The sequence below is a fragment of the Rhamphochromis longiceps genome, linkage group LG17 (genome assembly GCF_057381845.1).
Source record: "Rhamphochromis longiceps isolate RC_006_pf linkage group LG17, R_longiceps_female_GT1.1, whole genome shotgun sequence".
Lineage (NCBI taxonomy): Eukaryota > Metazoa > Chordata > Actinopteri > Cichliformes > Cichlidae > Rhamphochromis > Rhamphochromis longiceps.
The window spans coordinates 38,090,790-38,111,940 of NC_140573.1; the positions used below are offsets into that span (position 1 = coordinate 38,090,790).

General features: G+C 40.8%; 1 protein-coding gene across 3 annotated transcripts in view; it reads right to left on the minus strand.

Moving 5' to 3' along the window:
* Nucleotides 1-1,562: 1,562 nt before the first annotated feature.
* tbc1d22a (TBC1 domain family, member 22a) overlaps nt 1,563-21,151 on the minus strand; it is a 168,997-nt gene continuing 149,408 nt past the window's right edge. For all 3 annotated transcript variants that reach the window (XM_085387797.1, XM_085387796.1, XM_085387795.1), the window contains one exon: nt 1,563-5,063. In XM_085387797.1, coding sequence (XP_085243923.1) covers nt 4,935-5,063 — 129 coding nt within the window. In that variant the 3' untranslated portion in view covers nt 1,563-4,934. The remainder of the gene's footprint in view (nt 5,064-21,151) is intronic.

Sequence of the window (21,151 nt, forward strand, 5' to 3'; positions counted from 1 at the left end):
GGGAGTTAACCAGGATTTGGGAGGTAAAACAGCAAATGCTGATATAATAATAGTGACATACTGTACGAATAAAGAAAAAAGAAAAACAGCCACAATATGTGAGAAGGAAAGCTGAAGGAAAAGTTGATTATGCTAATAATTGCGCTACATCTCTTTAGCTACAGAGAGAGAGCTCCAGCTGGCTCTTTGCTGGCACGCCTCCTCCCACCGTTCACTCTTATTGCCCTAATGTGTGCGCGAGCGCACGACCGGCGCCTTCCTGCGACCATTGTTGGTTTTAATGTATTTTTAATTTCCCATGAAGTGACTGAAGTCCTCGGTGACCGGCACTCCATAATTGGCTGCCTGTGTGAACATCAGTCAACCTAACGAGAGCAAGAGGGAGCTTCTACTGTGGGCTGCTCCCCCCACACACACACACACACTTGCACACGCACAGGTATGCTCTCCTGTTTGCAACTGAAAGCAGTCTGGCTGTTGTTTTGCGTGTCTTTGTGTGTCTGCTGCTTTCCTTCTCTTGAAACACACACAGGGAAGGGAAAAAGTCTCATTAACTGAGCTGCTGCTGCCATTTCCTCCACACAAGCAGTGTATGTGTGTACCTCTTAGATGTGTGTGTGTGTGTGTGTGTGTGTGTGTGTGTGTGTGTGTGTGTGTAGGCAACCAATATGATTACATGCTGCACATTAGCACAGCTGTTAGCCACGGCCTTCTTGCGGCACTGGCTAATGTACTAGCATGCTCATTACACACATATAACAAACAGCAGCGGCGGCTTTGATTTAAAGCATCTGCATCATTTCTGTGTTTTCATCACAGCAAAGAGCTTCATTCCGGACTCGCCGGGAGACAGATTACACACACATCGCAGACGTGCTGCTACAAGGAGGCAGCGGAGGCACGGCGCTCTGGAATACGGAAAACCCGTCGAGTTTAATTGACCGCGGTCGGACGTGCGATATGCAGAAAAAGCAAGTCGATTTCTCTGCTCACGTGCGCACGCTTGAGGAAAAAACAGGCACATACGTACAGCGTGATGTCATATATATAGGATTTATTTACACTTTCTATTTACAGATTTTTGTTTCAAAATCTTCTCTGTACACATTTATTTTTTAAATTCAACACCTGCTACTCCTGTCACCCACATGCTCTAGTATTATTTGATTCTTTTTTTCTGGAGACAAAACACATGAGGGAGGATTTTTCTTTTTTCCTTCAGTTTGGTTTTCATAGACAGATTTTACTCTAAGAGAAATGAAAGCAGCTGGAAATGTTACTTAAGGACGCACTCCTGAAGATGCTCCAAAGAGTGTTTGAAGTTTGCCGTGTGTGTGTGTGTGTGTGTGTGTGTGTGTGTGTGTGTGTGTGTGTGTGGGCTAATAGAAAAAAGGGGTTTCAACCTGATGCCGCTGAGACATTCATCTCCATGGAGATATGTTTGTGTGTGTGTGTGTTGAGAGTCAAACTTCAGATTGCAACTGAATTTGCTCCTGTGTTTGTTTGTTAATTTCACCTCTCTTCGCAGAAGTGTGTGTAGACAGCTGACTCTTATTAAAGGGAAAACACTGCATATAGCATAACAGCAGAAACGGAGGGGGGCTCAAACCTACCTACTCTCTGCCTTTGACACACACACACACACACACACACACACACACACACACACACACACACACACAGCAGCGGCTTTCGACCCCCACATTTGTTGTTATCTTGGAGCATCGGTGTTCACCACCAACATTGCTTTTACCCCTTACAGTGTTCATATCCATATGAATGTGTGCAATAAGGCAGTTTAATGTTGTGAGAAGTCAGGTTATGGGTAATAAATGGGACAAATATTGACTGCTCGCTCACCCCTGCCCAACCTTATTGACTGCTGCTGTGCCTGTCAAGCTTTGCATTCGTGATTAAAAAAATGTAACACTCAAACTCAGAAGTGGCTTCAGTGGCGTCAGTTTTCTAACTTAAATAACAACGTACAGATCACATAAGCAAATATCATCTCCAGTAACTATGCTAAAAAAAAAAATAAAAAAAACACACTTTAAAACATTTGGTAGTGAGCAGACCGACTCAATTAAGAGTCGGTCTGCTCTGATGAGTGCAACTCGTCTGCAATGTGCATCTTTGCAATAGGGGACTTGTCTCAGTTGGTTGGCAACTGGTTGCATTCTGGTTGTAAAGTGGTAGCAGACTGATTCTTATTTTTTTATCATGTTTTTGACAGACCAAGTTGCTTTGAACATGGCAACTAACTGCATGTGGATGCAGACTTGGCCCCTGTCTTTGAAGCAACCATTTCAAAAGCCACGAGACTGCAGGTTCATAACACATGGTTGGGATGATTTTGGTCTGTTTGACTGACTGGCGATTCTGGAGTGGCAATTCACCCAAATTTCATAAAGCTGCTAACTGCGGACGCCAAACTGTTTAAATGCTGAGTAGCACTACAGCCACAGCCCATTCACTGCATGTTCTTTCAGCATGTGCAGGAATGCAAAGCTTGACAAGCCTCTTAAGGGATGGGGAGGGTTTAGGGATGGGTTATTGGTTATTTTATTATGGCATAAATGCCCAGAGTGTAATTCAACAGCTCGTGCTGGTGGTTTCTGTAGTCAAAATAATATTTCCTTTGATTTTATTACTAATTAAAAATGACTTCATATTGCTTGCACAAATTTAAAACCTAAAAAAAACCAAACGAAACAAAAAAAAAAATCATCTGTGGTCAAAAAACACAATCAGGGTGTTTGTCTCGTGTCTCCAGAGTCAGGCACAACTTTACAGGCATGTAAACGTAAACATATGTAGGCATTTAAAAAAATAAAACCTAAATGAAAAAGACAAATTTAAAATGCTGACTGAAAGAATATATCTCATACAAAAAAAGGGAGGGGACTTTTTAGACTTTTAAATTAAGTGCAGTTTTTCCTTGTCAGAGAGCATGGGAGATGAGGGGCTTGTGAAACTGGTGCAGATTGGGTAAAAAAAAAAAAAAAAAGCCCAAACCCTCAACATGTGATCAAAGACTGACAGCTCTCACTGAAAAAAGGGACTGAACTTCCAAAGAAACACAACACCCTCCCTTCCCCTCTCTCCTTCCATCTTCCCTTCACACACCTACGCCTGCCGCCTTTTTCGGCTCGGGTGACAATAATGGATCCTGGCGGAGTTGCGACAGGAGGATCCAAACGTTAACAGCTTTGTGTTATGTCATGAATGTCTGATTACCCCCCCACCACCACCACCTAACATCACACCAATATGGTGCTACTGACTTTGCGTAAGACATCCCATGTGCCCTATAAGAACAGAGCAACGTGTGAACGACTAATGTAAGGCGGAGAGTTGTGTGTGCAAAAACAAGAAGCAGGTTGTATAACTTATTTATGCAAACGCTTTTTAATTAAAGGGCGTGATGAATCGTTGTCACCTGCTAAGCTTGTCAACTTCCCATTATATTCACAGAGTTCAGTAAGCACCGTGCTGACGCCTGATTACAGGGTACTTACAAACAACATTATAGAGGCAATGGGATGGATGGTCATAAGCAAAGAAACAGCTTTGTAATTATTTATTTACTTATTTATGTATTGGTACGTTTTTAGGATAATCCCGATGATCTGCGTGCAGAGCTTCTACATAAATAAATTACGAGAGCCGAAATAGATCAAGCGTGTGTAATTGCATTTTAAAATTGCAAGACTTCCATTAAGTTGGAGCCTCCAAATAAACCCTTCTAGTTTCACGTGTTTATATGGAAATACATCTTTTAAGCTCAGGCCCCGCCTTGCTGGTGATCTCTAAACAGTCCAATCCATATTTTATATATTCTGGGCGGAAAACTTAAAAACAAAAGGTCCCCAAACCGTGTCGATTGTGCTCTTTCGGAATTTAGCTTCAACTTCAGATCTGGCCTGTCACCCACCCAGACCAATGTGAATCTGAGTTATTCTTTCTTTATGTCTGCTAACGCCTCATTATGTGTATAACCGTGTAATAACAATGCGTGTTCTGAGGTAGTCTTACATTCACAAAGAAGGAGAAGTTGATAATAAGACGTGGCCCTTCACATGCGGCAGGTCTGAGGAGCAAAAAAAGAAAAAAAGAACCCTAACAAGTGGGACTAGGTAGCGTTCTCCCTCCTAATGGCTTCTTATGTTTTTTGATGTTGATCTGTGTATGTGACTCCTGTTCTGCAGCCTCCTGCCACTGTTTGCGTTACATTCAAACAACGAGACGCTGCAGTGATGAGACTGGACAATGAGGGTTTAAAGCTGGTGTGTGATTGGCTTAATGGAAGGAAGTACACATGCCTCCTCTCACTGACTGACAAAGTGTCTTGCTTCAAAAGTCTTGGAAGGGTCACGAAGAAAAACAATCTGTGGGGGGGAGGGGCAAGTAAAGTATCTAGTGCAATGCCCTTTGACATCTTTCTTTGTCTTTGCAAACTGAAAAGGAAAAAGATCACATTTTGCCTCAGGGAACAAAAAAAATCAACTATGTATTACCATGGTTATGGAAATAATTAGCAGAAAGAGGCATTTTTCGGAGCCAGACCGCAGGCGGTGCTGAGCAACAGCTCCTGGTTTTGCATCGGGCCTTAGGTTGATCTCCCAGCTGTCAGCTTGCAGTGATAAAGAACAGGACTCTGCACTGCTCAGAGCTAATCAGAGAACACAATAATCATTAAAAAAAAAAAAAGGCTCCACATCAACATGTTAGAATGCTACACCGCACATCCTCGCAGTCATTGGTTGATTCAAAAATCTCTTAGTAGCTGAAAGGCCCACCGGCCAATAAGGGAAAAGGAGGTTAAGAAAAGGGAGCTCCTTCCTGTGTGGGAATAGAGGCCTTTGAGTTCAGTAGACCACTTTGGGGGGAGTAAAGGAGGAACACAGGGAGCCCCCTCCCCCGCCCCTTGCTTATCATCTCTTGTAGTGGTTGGGCGCATCAGCGAAGGCAAACTTCAACCTGTAGGCTTCAGCCAGCAGTACGCTCACTTCCTCGTTGCCCCAGTGCATCGTGGGAAGGTTCTGTAAGAGGATCATCAGGCCCTGATGAAAGAAACAAAGACATTATTTAGACGCAAAACCGCAAGATGCATGACGACAAGATCTAATCAATCTAATCAGCTTCAGAGAGAAAAAAGATTTAAAAAGTAAAACTCAAACACTGGAGAGTGTGTGTAGGGGCCAAAGGAAAATATTGATGCAAGAGGAAAGGCAAAGATTTTTATACTGTCGGCTATTATATCCACACAAAACTAGGGATTTTTCAAGCTCAGCAGCGTGGTTTCAGGTCAGAATCACGCTCGTACATTGATTCCTCTGTACCTGACAAGGAACCAATTTGGGGGGTCGAGGTGCTGTACTTATTATAAATGAGAGTGGAAGCACTACTTCTGTCTCACAGTAATGTAAGACAAAGCTGGTACATGGTTAGGCAATCAATGAGAGAGAATAAGAGAGAAAAAGAGTCTGGGCTCTTTGCTTCACTTAAGGACAGAACTTTAGAATCCATCATCTTGTAATTATATTCAGAAAATAAAACTTTCTGTATCCCAATTTGGATTTATGCCTTTTCCAGAGATGGTAGGACCTCACCGTCATCTTATAGGACCTAAATAATAATAATAATAATAAAATTCTTTTAAAAGTTGAACAATATCCATCAGTCAAAACACTGAAATAAATCAAAAAGGTGGCTCTCTCCTGGCTTTTAAACAACAAACAGGCAGGGAGACGAACAAGAAATGCTAATAAATGACCTTGTAAGGTGGCATAATGTGAACATGTAGCCAGCTTAACCACCAGGGCAAAGCGGCAATTGCACTTTACCAAAAAAGTCAAAAATCACACTCTCTCTCACGCACATACACAAATGCCCTCACCAAACAGAAGTGGATTTGGCCATCTGCTGATAGCCAAATATTCATCCCGTTGGCCAGCTCACACGTGAACGTGGTCTGCTTTGTTCTCCGGCCAACTCTCAGTCAGTTGTAAATGTGCTTGCTCCAGTTTAGCTGCTCTCTGGGTCACCTTTTCATCTAGCAGGTGAAAAGGTGACCTAGTTGTACTTCTTCTCTGGAACTCAAGCAAGACCCAGCAAAGAACTCTAGACGAGCTCTTCCTTTGGCAAAGGAAAAACAAGTAGAGCCAATACAGCTGCACCACTTCCCTCGACCTGGTACGCACTGCGTTTGATAAAAGGTCTGCCAGGATTACGAGCTTTTAATTTGTGTAGATCTGGCTAATGTCAGAAGCTGGGTGCAATGTTTTAATTAAATGCCTTGGCTTGTTGTCTGCCTTTTATATATATTCATATATTTTTTTGGCATTTTCAGCCTTTTCTTGAAAGTCGAATACAGCGCAGACAGGAAAGCAGGAAGGGAGAGGAATGATACACAAAATGACCTGATGTGGACTTGAGTCCGGGGTCCTGTAGTGGCCTTAAGCATATAAGATTCCCTCTCCACCAGGTAACTTATACATAGATGCCTCGTGTATGGTGTCCGCTCAGTTTGTTCCCCTTAATCGGATCCAAAGGACATAGGAAACACAATGATGTGCAAAGGCCACTGATCAGATGTGATAAACATAACCACATAAAGAATGCACAGAAAAGCTGGGAAGTACAAATCTTTGGGGTGCATGGACTCAGGAATCAGGGACTGGCTAAAAAGGAGAGAAACCATCAAAAACGCTCAAAATCCAGCATCTGTGGAAGTATGGATCTCTGCACATGGATGTGACTTGCACATCTATGAAGGCATCATTAATGCTTGATGATAAAAACATCCTCTGGTGCAACATAGACAGGGAAGCTCATCTTAGTGAGAGAAAGCCAAACCATACACCACATATTCCAGCAGCATTGCTAAAGAGAATTGCCCTGCGTGTGCATCATGAACATTTCTGTCCAGAATGCTGCTGCAGGTTACTGACAAAGCAGTCCTGCACTGGCTCCCCATGCATTACAGAATACACTAAATGTGAAAGTGTTCGCATTTAGAGCCTTAAACAGTCTTACATCTGCATATGTGGTCAATGTGCTGAATACATACATTCCCCCAAGATCCTTTCGTAATCCTGATATCAAAATGGGGAGGGCGGGTCACACCTATGCTGTCATCGCGCTACGACTCTGGAATAACCTCCAAATGACCTCAGGAAAGCGTCAGCTACGACTGTCTTTAAGACGTTTTAGAAATGTGCTAATCTGAACTGCTGTTGGAGGGCAGGCTGCTGTGTTATTTTATGTAAAGACTGTAAATGTGGGTAGAGAAAATTCTAAGAACCCATTTATTTTTATTGGAAACGACTTTGGTTTCAAACATAAAACTTATTTACTTACATAAATTTCAAAATGAGAGGTCTGCTCAGTTCAATTATTGATTGTTTCTTTGTTTAGCTTTTAAATAACACAATGTTTCCATGATCATCTTTCACTCAAATCTTTATATTAAGTCTTTCTGTTCTGCTTTTCATTTTCATTTTACCATCTTTAAAAAAAGTGTACAGGTACACCAAACCCAGTATAATAATTAGTGTATTTAGACAGATAACACCAAGATGCACACTTGCGGTTCTGGTTTGCACAAGGTACTGTAGCAGACAGGCACAGTTACACTTGCTTTTGTGTGTGTGCGTGTGACACAGATGTTATTAACTCAGTCAAAGTGGTTTAATAACAGCTGTGAGACGGAAATAGAAAAAAGGGGTCCAGGGTATGGTGTGAGAGGGAAAGAGAGAAAAAAAAATCAGGAAAGAAAGAATAAAATGTCAAGTACAATTCAGTGGAGCTTGAGCCTTTCCCCAGATTCCTGTTTTGTACATTACTGGGTAAGTAAGGAGACAGACAACAGCGACACACACTCGCACACACACATGCAAGAGTTCAATCTCACCGACTAATGCCTCTCTCTCAAAGGGGAATGAGACTGGTTAGCAGTGAGACAGAGCGATTGTGTGTGTGTGTGTGTGTGTGTGTGTGTGTGTCTGCATGCTACGGATCAGTGTCCCATGAGCTTTCATCATCAAGGCTGAAATCATTGCCGTGACAACAGGGTTTACAACCAATCACGCTGCTGATAATCACATCGAAGGACAAATCACGTTGGGACTGTGGTGTCTACACTCATCTGAGTCCTAAGCAGTTCGCTGCTATCCGAGAGGATGTGACCCTGTTACAAAAAGGATTCGAAGACGCTTTCAAATACCGAAACCTAATCGCGTCGCAATCGTGGTTTTAACCATTACGCTGCGGACGCGTCGATGTGCTCCTGCATCTTCACGCTGATCTTTCTACGACTACTGAGAAAGTCAAACTATAGGGGAAGCACATGCTTTCTTCAACTAATTAAGCTCCAAGCTGCCATCCTGGCTAGATATTTTCTGAGATCAGGCTTTCGCTTCACCCCGGTCTTCTGAATAAGTTATAGGTGAAGTCAGCTGAATACCAGTTTTGACATTCAGCTGATGTAGAAATATGTTTTTCCAGGAGACTAGCTGCAGATTACTTTATTGACTGACTTTGATGAACCTGAGGCCCTTGGAATGCGTTAAAACCTTGCCGGAGTTTCTCAAAAGGGAAAAAAAATAATAATACAAATTTTCACAGGTACCGAGCGAGCGCTGATAAAAATTTTAACAAATTCGGCCTCTAGTGTTGTTAAACATGAAACAGGATTTTCAGTTCAGGATCAGATTTCCTCTAAAGTACTGCTCCATATCTCTAACATCAAAATCCACACGCTTGTTAATTCTACAGGGACGGGGAGGGGGTGGCCCTCACTGTAATAGCTGCACCTTTGAGAGGAGGGCCTGGACGTTGACTTTGAAAGGTTGACCTACTGACTTCCCCCTTGGTTCAGAAAGACACAGTCCTCTGAAGTATTTTCACTCAGAGGGATGGCGCGGGAGACAGAAAAAAGAGAGAGCGAGCGGAAGGAAGAGTAAGAGTGGAAGAAAGCCTGATCAGAATTCAGCTTGCCTCTCTCTCATCTGTATTCAATAGAGCATCACTATCAGCTCTCTCCTTTCATCGCTCATGCTCTCTCTCGAGTTCACGTTCACACACACAAGTTGGAAATCCGCAAAATTTGCTCACAGCCAGCAGAGTGTTATTCCTTCTTAGGACAAATCATATAAAATAAAAGAAAAATTAAATGAATTGTTTTGACCTGGAGATGTCCTGCTCAATATCTGTCTAATAAGTTAAGCCAATAACAAGTTGTTGTTTTTTTAATATAAACAGAACAAAAAAGAAGAGCAAATAACTAAACATTTATTTTATTTTATTTTATTTTATACCACAGCCAATTCACTGTAGCTGGACTGCAAACGTACCTATAAGCACAGTAGTTTTGGGGGTGAGACACCACGCACCTCCCCTACTGCACCTCAAAGCCTCAGGCTCTTTTACAAAAAGAAAAACTCCCTGGGGACTTGCAACACTCTTGATGTTGTAGCCAAGATTTTTCCTGGATATTATTCAGCAAAAGCACAATCTGCAATCAGTTATGACTTACTGGTGGCCTCGGTGTCGCGAGGCTACCTATTGTTATTACCCCAGTTTAACCTGGAGAAATTCCCAAAGGCTGAAGCAACAAGGTTTATTGTCACAGAGGAAGTAAATTCATGACGGCTGAAAAGGACTCAACATCTTTACAGCAGAAATGAAGCAGGGAGAAAATCTGTCAAGGATGAAGAGCTTTAAAAAAAATGTCTTGAAGATGCTGTCAGTAAAAAAAAAAAAATATATATATATATATATTAACCACTTCCAAGAGCCTGACAGGAGAGTGAGGATGTAACTGACAGACAAGCTAAACAAGCGTGGGCTTTACATATTATCGTATTTCATGCTTCAGTTATGAGAGAGAAAATTCATGATAAGCATGAGTCTTTCCAAATCTGGGCCAATATGCTATTATTGATAATGACAGGTTTGTAAATGGCCAACTTTATTTTAAAGTCCTCCATTACTCAAAAATATGTTTTGATTATTTTCACTTCACTTGGACGTTGGACCTTCACTACGTCGAGTGATATACTGTATATGCAGACTCGGACACCAGGAGTCTGCTTAAACAATAAAGAGGAAAAGTTCACTGGGCTGCGTTGGTTTCAAAGTGTGTAGGTGTGGAATGATTCCGTGTCTAAAGGGATCCATGCTCCAAAGTAAGTAGTAAGGACCAGTTGTGGAAACTTGAAACGTCCATTGTACATAAACATGAAGTCATGTGGTTGTTTGATACTCATATACGTGTACCAGTCACATTATTGGGTAATATTCAGCAGGTTTAACTGCTGGTTGACACCAATCAGCAACTCATGCATGCATTTAGGCAAATAGACATTGATCAAGCAACCTGTTGAACTTCAGAGTGGGGAAGAAATGCGATTTAAGTGATTCTGAATGTGGAATGGTTGTTGATACCAGACAGGCTGGTCTGAGTGTTTCAAAAGCTGTGGATATACTGGGATTTCCCCACACTACCACCTCTATAGTCTACAGAGAATGAGCTGACAAAAGAGAACATATCCAGTGAGAAGGTCTGCCTTATTGATGCCAAAGGCAAAATCAAAAGTCAAAATAATCGCTTGTTGCATACAAAATAATGAAGAAGAGCATCTACAAACACAACGTGTATCAAAAGACTACGCTGGACTCCACTCCTATTGGTTAAGAACATCAAACTAAGGCTACAATTTGCACAGGCTCAACAGAAGATTGGAAAAATGTTACCTGATCAACCAATTCTTGACTTCTGCTGTGACATTTGGAGGGTAGGCTCAGAATTTAGTGTAAAAACAACTAAAAGCACGGATCCATCCGGCTGTTTGTAATCGGTTCATGCTGGTGGGGGTTCAATAATGGGGGGATATTTTATTGGCACATGGACACATGTTAATATGGACCAAGGAATGTTTCCCGCACCTTGTTTAATCTGTCCAATGAAGAAAGTAGTTCTGCAGGCGAAAGGTTGTCCAGCCTGGTACTAGCAAGATCCAGCTAAGAAAATGTGTAATAAATGCAAATTCTTATCAAGGACCTACTGATGTTAACAAAAAAGGTTTGTCAGTTTTCAGTGATGTTCATGATATAAAGCTTGTTTTTAAAGGTCTAAAACACTTCAAAATCCCTACAATGGCTAGAGACTCGTAGAAAACATCTTCGTCACACATTTTGACCTCCACAGAGATAAAGAAGTAGCATGAATGAAATTAACCATGTGCTACAGCATTTTTATAAACAACCACAGGCACTAATGGTTATGCTAGAGGAGGACCAACTGCCGTCTAATCAAGTGCTGCTTTGAGCGTTATAGCCAATAGACCATACACGCTACATACACATAAGCGCGCTCATGCGTGCTCGGCCACACAAGCATACACCCATAGTGACTGAGGAGCTTCATTAAGAGCATATTTCTGCATGGTAACCATCTGCTGGCTATCACTTGTGTTGAGCTAATGACTCTAATACTGTTTAATTGCATACATCTCGCTGTCAGGGGGGAATACTGCACTCACTCCACTCTACACAGGTGGTAACACTCCACACTGAGAGGCCACCAGTGTTAGTGTGAAGGAGTGAGTCTTTGCTGGAATCCATGAAATGCAGCATTCATGCTTTAAGTATATAAAAGAAAAATGCATATCGATGAATGTGTATTTGTTACAGTCCGTGTAAAAAAGGAATCAGCAAATGATAAACTAAATATATAAAATTTTACATTTTAGTTCATTTACTTTGGCAAAGCTAATTTTCTCAACACTGTTTAACCTCTTAACAGAGGGCAGTAATGACAGTTTAAGCCCTCAGTTTTTGGGTAGAGTAAAATGGTTTAGAAACCATTTGATTATAGGATGTCCTCACAAATGTAGCCAAACAAACATTTGTGTGTATGTGTAGGTAGATATGCTGTTAATGTCGCTAGCGCTATGTGTGGGTGCATGTGGTTGTTCAGGCATGAATATCCATTTATCCCACAATACTAACAAAGACATTGATTCACCATTACAGTATACTGTATGCTACAAAAAAGGCAATTAGCTCTCCATCTCCTACGCTTGGCAAGGCTTAAAGTGGTTAATGGCTATTGATACTGAGGGGAAAGCAGCTTGTCAATAGAGCCGTGCTAAGGCTCTTTCTTTAAAAAGAGAATGGGATAACATAATGGTTGAACAGACAGCCAAGGCCACTGTCAAGTAAATTGTACTAGCTATGTGTATAGTCAATGTTTTGATCTGGATCTGACTGTGTGGGGAGATGAGTCCATCCATCCATCTAATTGAGTCCATCACAATCCTTATTCTCATCTAAAGAGCTGCACGTGTTTGATTTTAAGACCTTGAAAGGCACGAGCTGCCGACTCAGCCAGTCTTCAATAACCTGCAAAGCTGGGCAGACAATCGTGAACACGAGCACCTAAATTATGTATACATGTGAGTCACAGATGATTATTAGTTAAAAGAGCTGAGGCCTCAAACAGAGAGAAATATTACACTAGATACTATTTATCAGTGGTAGTCACACACACATACATACATACATACTGACAAACATGCAATTAAATCACTTCCTGTGAACCAAATAGTCAATTTACAGGCAGAAGATGAGATGGTGGTAAATGAAGTGGATGCAATGGCTTCCAAAACTTGCAATCCTTTCTGCTGTGTCAACTACAGCTGCCAGCAGCAAGCGGCTAAAGCCGTGGAGAAATTAATGGAGGAGAGATGACAGGTGTGGTACGCACATACACATATCAATAGATGCGCATTTGAGGCTAAAAGCACCAATTTTTGGCTGTAACTGCTGTGTTTCTGTGACATGTATCAATCCACCTCCAACCAACACATCTACATGAACGTTACGCAGAAAGTGCAGTTGCACACACATCCTGTCACCTACATGCACAAACACTCCAGGTTGCTGTTGGTGGTAATGGTGTTTTGCAGCACCCTGAGGTGTAATAGGCCTAGGCAGTGCTCTGTCGGGGCCATTAGCTTGCTGTAGTTCATATAATTACACAAAATGGGCACTCTGGCAAACAGTGGGTACTAATGTAGGAGTGGGGCACCGTAGCATGCACAGGTAAGAGCCGACACAGGATGGCACAGCCAAGCTGCACTTAGCAGGATGTGATGTTGTCTCTATGGGTAATTTGTTCATTTATTATGGCAACAAAACGGCCAAAGTAAATGTTGATGGGAGTTTTTTTTATTGATGCACTGTCACCACTGATCAGCACAATGCCATAATTATCAAACAGGTGTATTTACTATTTATAGACTGGTGATCTGCTAAGACTGGTTCCTGAGCAAGAATGGCTAGGCTAACTGTTAACATGCACCAAAATCAATTCGCAAAAAAGACAAAAACCTGAAAGCTTGATCCTTCATAACATTCTCAGGTTCTATTTCAGTGCAGCAGAGCTCCTTAACACAAACAGCTCTGATTATGACGGAAGCCCCACCTACCTATTGTTCAAACCTAGTGTTTGCAAGGTGCAGCCAATCAGAAGAAAGCTGGCTTAAAGGAGGGGTGGTGGTGGGATTTTAATTTTGACCTGTTATTCACATCAGTCTTCTTTTTCATTAAGCAGAATGCTGGCCGGTGTGTAAAAATAAGTCAGTTGTTTGGTGGTGGCTATGGCGGAGCTTCCACAGATTCAGTAACATTAGCAAGTGGTGGAGCCCAGCAGGTGGATGAGGGAAAGGGGAGGCAAGAGGAGAGACCCGAGGCGGCCGCCGGTGTCAGGTGAACTTAACTTCAGGTAAGAAGTTATGACCTGCAGTCTATCTGGGTCAGATATAAACCAAGTTTAGGTGGAGTTTATTTTCGTTGCGCTGACTTTTTACAGTCCGTTACAATAACTCGTACTGCGTACTAGCTAGCATGACGGAGTTTATATACAGCTGTGTGGTGCTATGATGTTACTGAGAGTGAACTTTATTTTATTCATAAAGTTAGTTAGTAGAGCTGCCAACCGTCCTGTAAAAAACGGAATGGTCTCGTATTCAGAGAAAATATCACGCGTTTCGTATTGAGCTGAAAAGGAACACAGTTTGTCCCGAACTTCAGCTACAATGAAAAAGACACAAAGCCGGAGTTAATTTGTCGTTACACTGCAGCTGCCTCTTCTTCTCTCATTCTCTCCCCTCTCTCTCCTGTTGCTACTTCAATCATGAAACTGATCAATGATCAGCTGATCGTCTCACTTGTTTATTTATCTCCCACTTTGCACCAGAAAGCGGAAACCAGCTGATGTTGCGCTAAACAACAGCAGCACGTTTAAGCTTGATCAGCTGTTGTTAGAATTTATTTAATATTACTTTCTAGTATCAGCTGATGTTTGCTGGAGCCACAGCTGTAAAGCTGCTGGTCATGATATCGGTTTGGTTATGTGGTGAGAGGGAAACATGAAGATGAAACCAGGAGATGTCCTTACTGAATCATCAGAGCTGTGATGGAGAAACAGGTTTACCTTTTAGGTGACATGAATGAGTTGAAGGGAAGTTATGAACTGTTTCTGAGAGACAAATAACGCCAGGATCCTTTTTTATGCAGCTGACAGCTGGTAACTGTGCATGGGGGGTCTTGCTAAGTTTTGACAGGGGGCCAGGTAGGGCATTAACAGGGAAAGGGGGGCACAAAGAAATGCTTTCTTATTCTCATTAAAATTGTCTGGCTGTTATTAAATAATTATCTGAAGCTTACAACCAAAGTTTTTATCTGATGTAAAATGTATAGCAATCATACATATACCAATAAGACAGTGTACATCACTGTCACATTGCAGAGGCCTTGTTGACAGTATTTGGCTCTACATATCTGTGTGAGCAGATTTTCTTTCACATGAGTGTCCTCAGGTAGCCGTCTGAATGCTGGACACTCGGAGACCTGTGTCTCTGAGTGGGAGACCAAAGATCACATTAACATGTGTATTAACAAACATGCCATATTGGCTCAGTTTACTTTTCTTATCACTGTTGTGAGGAGACCATAAATAGCATTTGTATTTTCTGTTGTACAGTTCATTTGCTGTTATGGAGTTCTTGTTATGGATAACAAGTGTCTGTTTTTTGTTTCAAAATAGCTGATAACTATTTGCTGATAGCTGCCGACATCTGGGAACAAATATAATTCTATAAAGTGGTTCTATATAGTGTGTAACTGTTCATATAGAGCGTTACTAAATTTATTGCTAATGCAATCATATAGCACATTGACTTCTGAGGAAATTTTAGATGGCACTCATCATCAGAAAGATTGCCTACCCCTGGTCTATCTTAACCCTTTAAAGCCGGTGACGTAACTATTTTTAAATCCCGGTAGAACTGCAACCTACGTGGTTGCAGTTCTACCGGGATTTAAAAATAGTTAGCGCAATAATTTTTTTTGCATATGAAACTGGAGGAGTTGTACTTACATCTTATGCCATCAGCTTGTCCTCGGTCACAGTTTCCTTCCACATAAAGCTTTGCAAAAACCGCATAAAAAGCACTTGCAGCAACAAAACATAATATTCCAGAAACATGCTTTGCCGATCCTATCAGCTGTTTGTAACACTTCCTACTTCCATCAGCACGAACTATTGCATGTCTGCCATGTCCTGCCTGAAACCGGAAGTGACGTCATTTTGCAGAAATGTAGTTGTTTTTTTTTTTTTTAACATAAGGGCCTCATGAGCCCATACTTGTGTTTTTAAAAGTTATGTTTGACTTTATGACTTTCTGTATCGTTTCTGGGATGCTTAGGACTCATATTGCACTGCTAGAAATAGTTTATTTTGATGCATATGCTGGGTTTTTTTGCAAATTTGCATTATAATATTTATTTTCGTTTTTCCTGCAGTATATGAAAATTGGTGTATTTCAAAAATAAAACTATGAAGACACTTAAAATAAATTTCCTGTGGTGGGAAACTATTTTGTGCAACTTTTTTGTATTTACAGTTTTGAGGGATAAACCTCAAAACTGTAAAATATATGTTAAAAAAATAAAAACGATTTTAATTTTTTTTGTAGTTTATTGCACTTTTCTGCAATTTATGTAATTACTATGCACTTAATGCATACATATTATTAAAATTTGGGCTATAATGGTTGTATTGATGTATATCAACTTGAAATGCTCCCAAAAATGGCACTACAGAATGTAAAAAGCTCTGGCGGACTTGGTTCTATGGTAGGTCTTAAATGGTTAACAAACGTAAGAAATCTGCTTTGCTCATTTATGCGCTTCTGGAGTCACAAAAGCCCAAAAAAATATTTTGAAGAGGTTAAATATGCCAAGATAATTCAACAATTACTAATATATCTGCTGAGCAGTAGATCAAGACTAGACTACAGAACCGAAAACAAAATAAACAAGCTCATAAAAGGTGCTTTTTAATGCATTATAAATAAAATACATACATTTATATCTCGAGGAGACAGTGGATCTGGCCAGCACCTTTGGTGATTTAAATACTGCGGGGGAGTGAATGGGATTAAAGAATGAGAAAATGGCAGACTGCTTGAGAGCTTTCAGTACACATGGAACTACAAGTGTGGGTGTTCTCATTTATCATTTGGATACTCCAACCTCACAGTAAAGACCTGTTTTAATGGCTTTGATAAGTACAATAAAAAAGCGTGTATGGACACTCTGTTAGGACAAAAATGCCTTTGCTTTCCACAGTTAAGTTATAGGGAGCTAGCTTTGCATCCATTTGGTATCAGTCAATGCCAACCCAATGACAAGTTCATAACCTTTGGAACAATCCCGCCAGAAGCAATTTAAGCGGTGAAACAGTTGTCTCTCCTTTTGTGCATTGAAGCATTTACAGTGATATTTCCCCTTGATTTTCAGCGAGTGCAATATCAAAGTACATAAGCACTCAATATTTAACCATTTGGCCCTGCTCCATATCAACAATTATCAACTAAATCCTAGCAAAACTGTTTCGCTGTCACACTTTCAAACAAGAAATGCATGAAACCAACAACTGAAATACATTTCTATCGCATATATGAGCCCAATATGTAACACGTGGATGCCCCGTGAACTCTACTACAATAAATCAAACAAAAGCAAAACTGGAGACTAAACAGTTTATCTCAAACCATCAGCAAGTTCAGAAAGGTTAATGCCCTCCTAATCACGAGTTCGAGATCCATGAGAAAAACCCCGAAGCAGAAGTGCGTTGGTGATCGCTTTGACTGCATAGAAGGGTATTTGAATTTAAAATTCAATATTTATGTCTCAGTTCATGACCCACAGCGTTCCTCAAAAACTCTTTTCTTCTCTTAGTCTTAAAAATCTATTTCTCCCTCTCCTGCTGCTGTTGCACTCTGTTTATTCCTCACGAGCAGGTCGATATAGCTGTTTATTTGGCATTTTTGTGTCTTAACTGAGTTGAGAAGGGGACATGCAGTTAGCTTACAGGCTGACAGAGCAACTCCTGTTTTTTATTATCTCAGGGCAAAAAAGGGAAAAAGCTGTAAACTTCCCATTACTATTGTGCTTATTTGGGAATAAACCTCATCAGATGATAATTTTGGTAATGGTACTCAAAGAGCAAACTAATCACCCAATTCATGACTATTTTCACTTGATAAATGATTTCCTGGCAAAGGCTAACTTGGACCAATCAACAGAACAACACCACACCTAAATTAGAAAGCTAATACACAAATGCATTTGTGAACACGTTTTTCGCGCAAATATACACTTCCTTACTTCAAGTCTACTCAATACCATGCCGTGATTGATGACTGACTTTCCAAGCAGCTTTGGTCATCAAAATCGTACAGCAAATTAATTCACAGTACAAGCCGGCACGAGTTAGCCTGAAAGCAAACTTTGGCTGTCAATGATGGAAAGCGTGTAGGCGTAAGAAAAGCCATAAGAAAAGGATGTCACGGAGTAAACGGGAGGATGGGGTGGAGGGTTACACAATTACTTCCACCATATAAGCTCTGAGTTTTCCGGTCCTTTATTCCTCTCCTCTTGTTTTGGCACGAATAGATTCATATGCCAAATTGGACGCAGCACTCAATCAGCAAGGTGATTATTAAAAGCTGTTTACTGGAGGTGGCCTTGTCTCACTTTCGACACTATTGACTACAGTGTCATCAATCAGAGCAGCTACAAACCCCTGTGAGCGTTTGCTGACGCAAACCAAGTTTGGGAAGAAAGTTCAGGAAGAGAAAATGAGAAGGTCTTTGTTGTGATAAATGGGTGAAAAGTATGGAATTAATGATCAGAGGTGGGACCGGCTTCTGTACGCGAAATTGCAAGGTGTTGATCTTGACAGCAACTCATGTACACATATGCAAGCAAAGACAAAAAAAAAGAAAAGTTAATCAGGACAACAAACTTTAAGCTTGAGAAATGGGCAAGAAAAAGAACTTTTTACCACATGGCACCTTAAAATAACATCCATAAAACTATTCTTTTCTTTCTAGTAGAGGACTCGTTGGATCACACTGTTCACAACATACTGCAGCGTTTGTGTTGACAGAATAAAAAATTTAGAGTGACCAGATGTCCTGATTAAATCATCAGAGTTCCAATTTGTCCTGGCGTCTCGACAGGGACACACTTTGTTCTGATAATTAGACTGAATGGATTTTTGGAGTTTTCTTCTTGCAAAGGAGACCTCTGTGAATTGTGTCACAGAGTAAAATAATTGCATTATTATTTAGAAATGGGTGGTGCAGATAAGCACTCTAAATAGGGAAAAGGCTTGTTTCTCTTCTCTTTTATAAAGACCAGCGGCAGGGTAAGCTTTTTGTCCTGACAACAGTCTATTTACATATATTCTATATTACAACACAAGAGTGGTGCACTTGCCCGTTTTTGCAATGTATTTATGTTATATTGGGATTTTTGTTTTCTGCTCATAGTCCAGGAAAAAAACAAAAAGGATCTTATACAAGGTTTTGCTCCTTGCGCCCTGTGACAGTGATTGAAATAGCGCTGACATTTCCAGAACACTCTTGTTCCTTTGGAGTACCCCTTCTTTCCGTGATTGTCAAGGCTGGCTAACCCAAGGCGTTCTCCACACGTAACTGATCTGAGGACAGCAGCTGACATTTACAAAGGTCCACAGTTTTTTCACACACCATTAATTAAAGTGAGAACAAATCTTTTTCTCCCTCTTTGGCTCTTCCACCTCTCACTTCCGTCACGACCGATCTCCTCGGTGCCTTGTTGAAAAAACTGTAATCGTTTACACAGAACTAAAAGCTTTGTACTCACACAAACGCTTGGCCTCACGTTAACAATCACAAGGATCGAGCATCCCTCAGGATAGAGACTATTCAGCAGTCCTTACTAATATAAATCTCAAGGTAACAATTTTAGATGGCCATGGTCAGTTTAGTTGCATACACTGTATATAATGATGCCCTGATGCATGATTAACAGAAGTTGTTGAAAACACATAGAGCTGGAGATTGACACTTTGCATGCACTGATCATAAATATGAATGTCACTCCCATATTGAGCTTACAATAAAGTCTTTGAACTGTTATTTTAGGTGAAAGCATTGCACAACATACAGCTTTAAGAAAAAAGAAACTCAAGAGTTTAGTTTTAATTTATTTGGGCTGTTCTGAAATCAATTCGGGGTCAATACTATATGCACAAGGTGAGAAATGTACATACACCCTGTGAGATGATTAATTCTGCAGAGCTGAAAGTTACAAAATGTCTTTAACTTGTCAAGGCCAAGGGCAGTAAACTTTCTGTTGGTAATCATGACTGAGTATAGCCTGTAGCTTCTCTGCGTGCCACTGCAAACCTTTTTTGTAATGCCATATATGGATGTGCCATTCTGTAGTAGCTGGATTACCTGTGCTACCTGAATGGGCTGCAGGGACTGTCTCATCCTACCAGTAGTGAAAAGGACACAAACTAAAGACCAAACTAGAGGAAAATCAGGCAGGAGCGAGGAAGTAGAAGGGAGCGAGTGATAGTGTGTGGCCGTTATCCACAAACCCATTCCTTTTTTGGGGGTTGCCTTTCCAGTGTACCTGCTGTCACTTTTATTTGCATCAAAGCAGGTGAACTGGATTCACAGTGGTTTAAGGTTCGTAACTGGAGAGACAGATATCCCTAAAGTTGAACATACTTTGTGTTATATTGTGGTGATCAAGTGTTGGCTTAATTTTACAGAGGAGATAAAGCTTGGTTAATCCTGACCACGTGAAAAAAGGTGGGGGTGGGGGGTGGACTGGAAAAATAAAAGGTAAAGCTTCAGATGTTTAAACACAATTTCCAGAGGTATGTGGCAAATCAAGTCCAAGAACGCTGTATTAAACTTTTAAGCATGTCATCTTTCTCTAGTACTTGTTTTCTACCAGAGAAGGCGTAACATTGTTTGTAACAATAAAGTTGGCAGACAATCTCAAAATCCTTTAGCATAATCTCCAATCATCAGTGTAAACCTGGACACAAGGAAGGTTAACAAAGTTTCGACCTCAAATCCATCAAAAATATATTTAACAGTTAAAAGTCAGTTTTGCCCCAGAAAGCAACCATTTTAACTGAAAAACTAATTGGAGGCGAGACCATAAGATTCATGTTCATCACCAGAACATGTAAACATTTGACTGCAAGTGTACATTATGCAGTAGAAACAAAAAACAGGAGTACATCATTAGTGAATATGAGTTGGTATTAAAGTCCAAACAAGAAGCAGCATCAAACTGAATTTATGGCTAGTGGTCATTGCTCATTTTCAAAATATCACAAACAAAGCACGGTTACATGGTTCTTACATGTGAATCTTAAGGGACTTGTGAATACTAGTCAAACTTGCAGGCCACAGTCAAGTCTTAGAAACAAAAGAGGAGAGGCTTTTTATTGTCACTTAGGAGTTCTGCAGTGGCAATGTTAGCGTCTGCAGGCATTACAGACTAATGGGAATGTGCTGACTGTGCTGGCCTTTCCTATAAACAGCAGTGCAAACACATACCTGCATTATATCCCCCTGCTTGCCCATTACTGTGCGTACAGTATGTGGGTGTGTGCTTCAAAGTGGTCGCATGCTAGTAGACTCACAAATGTGTGAATGAAATAGTATTGTGTGAGAGAGAACAGCTTTTGTGCTTGTTTATGTTGTCATGTCTATGGGCGTGT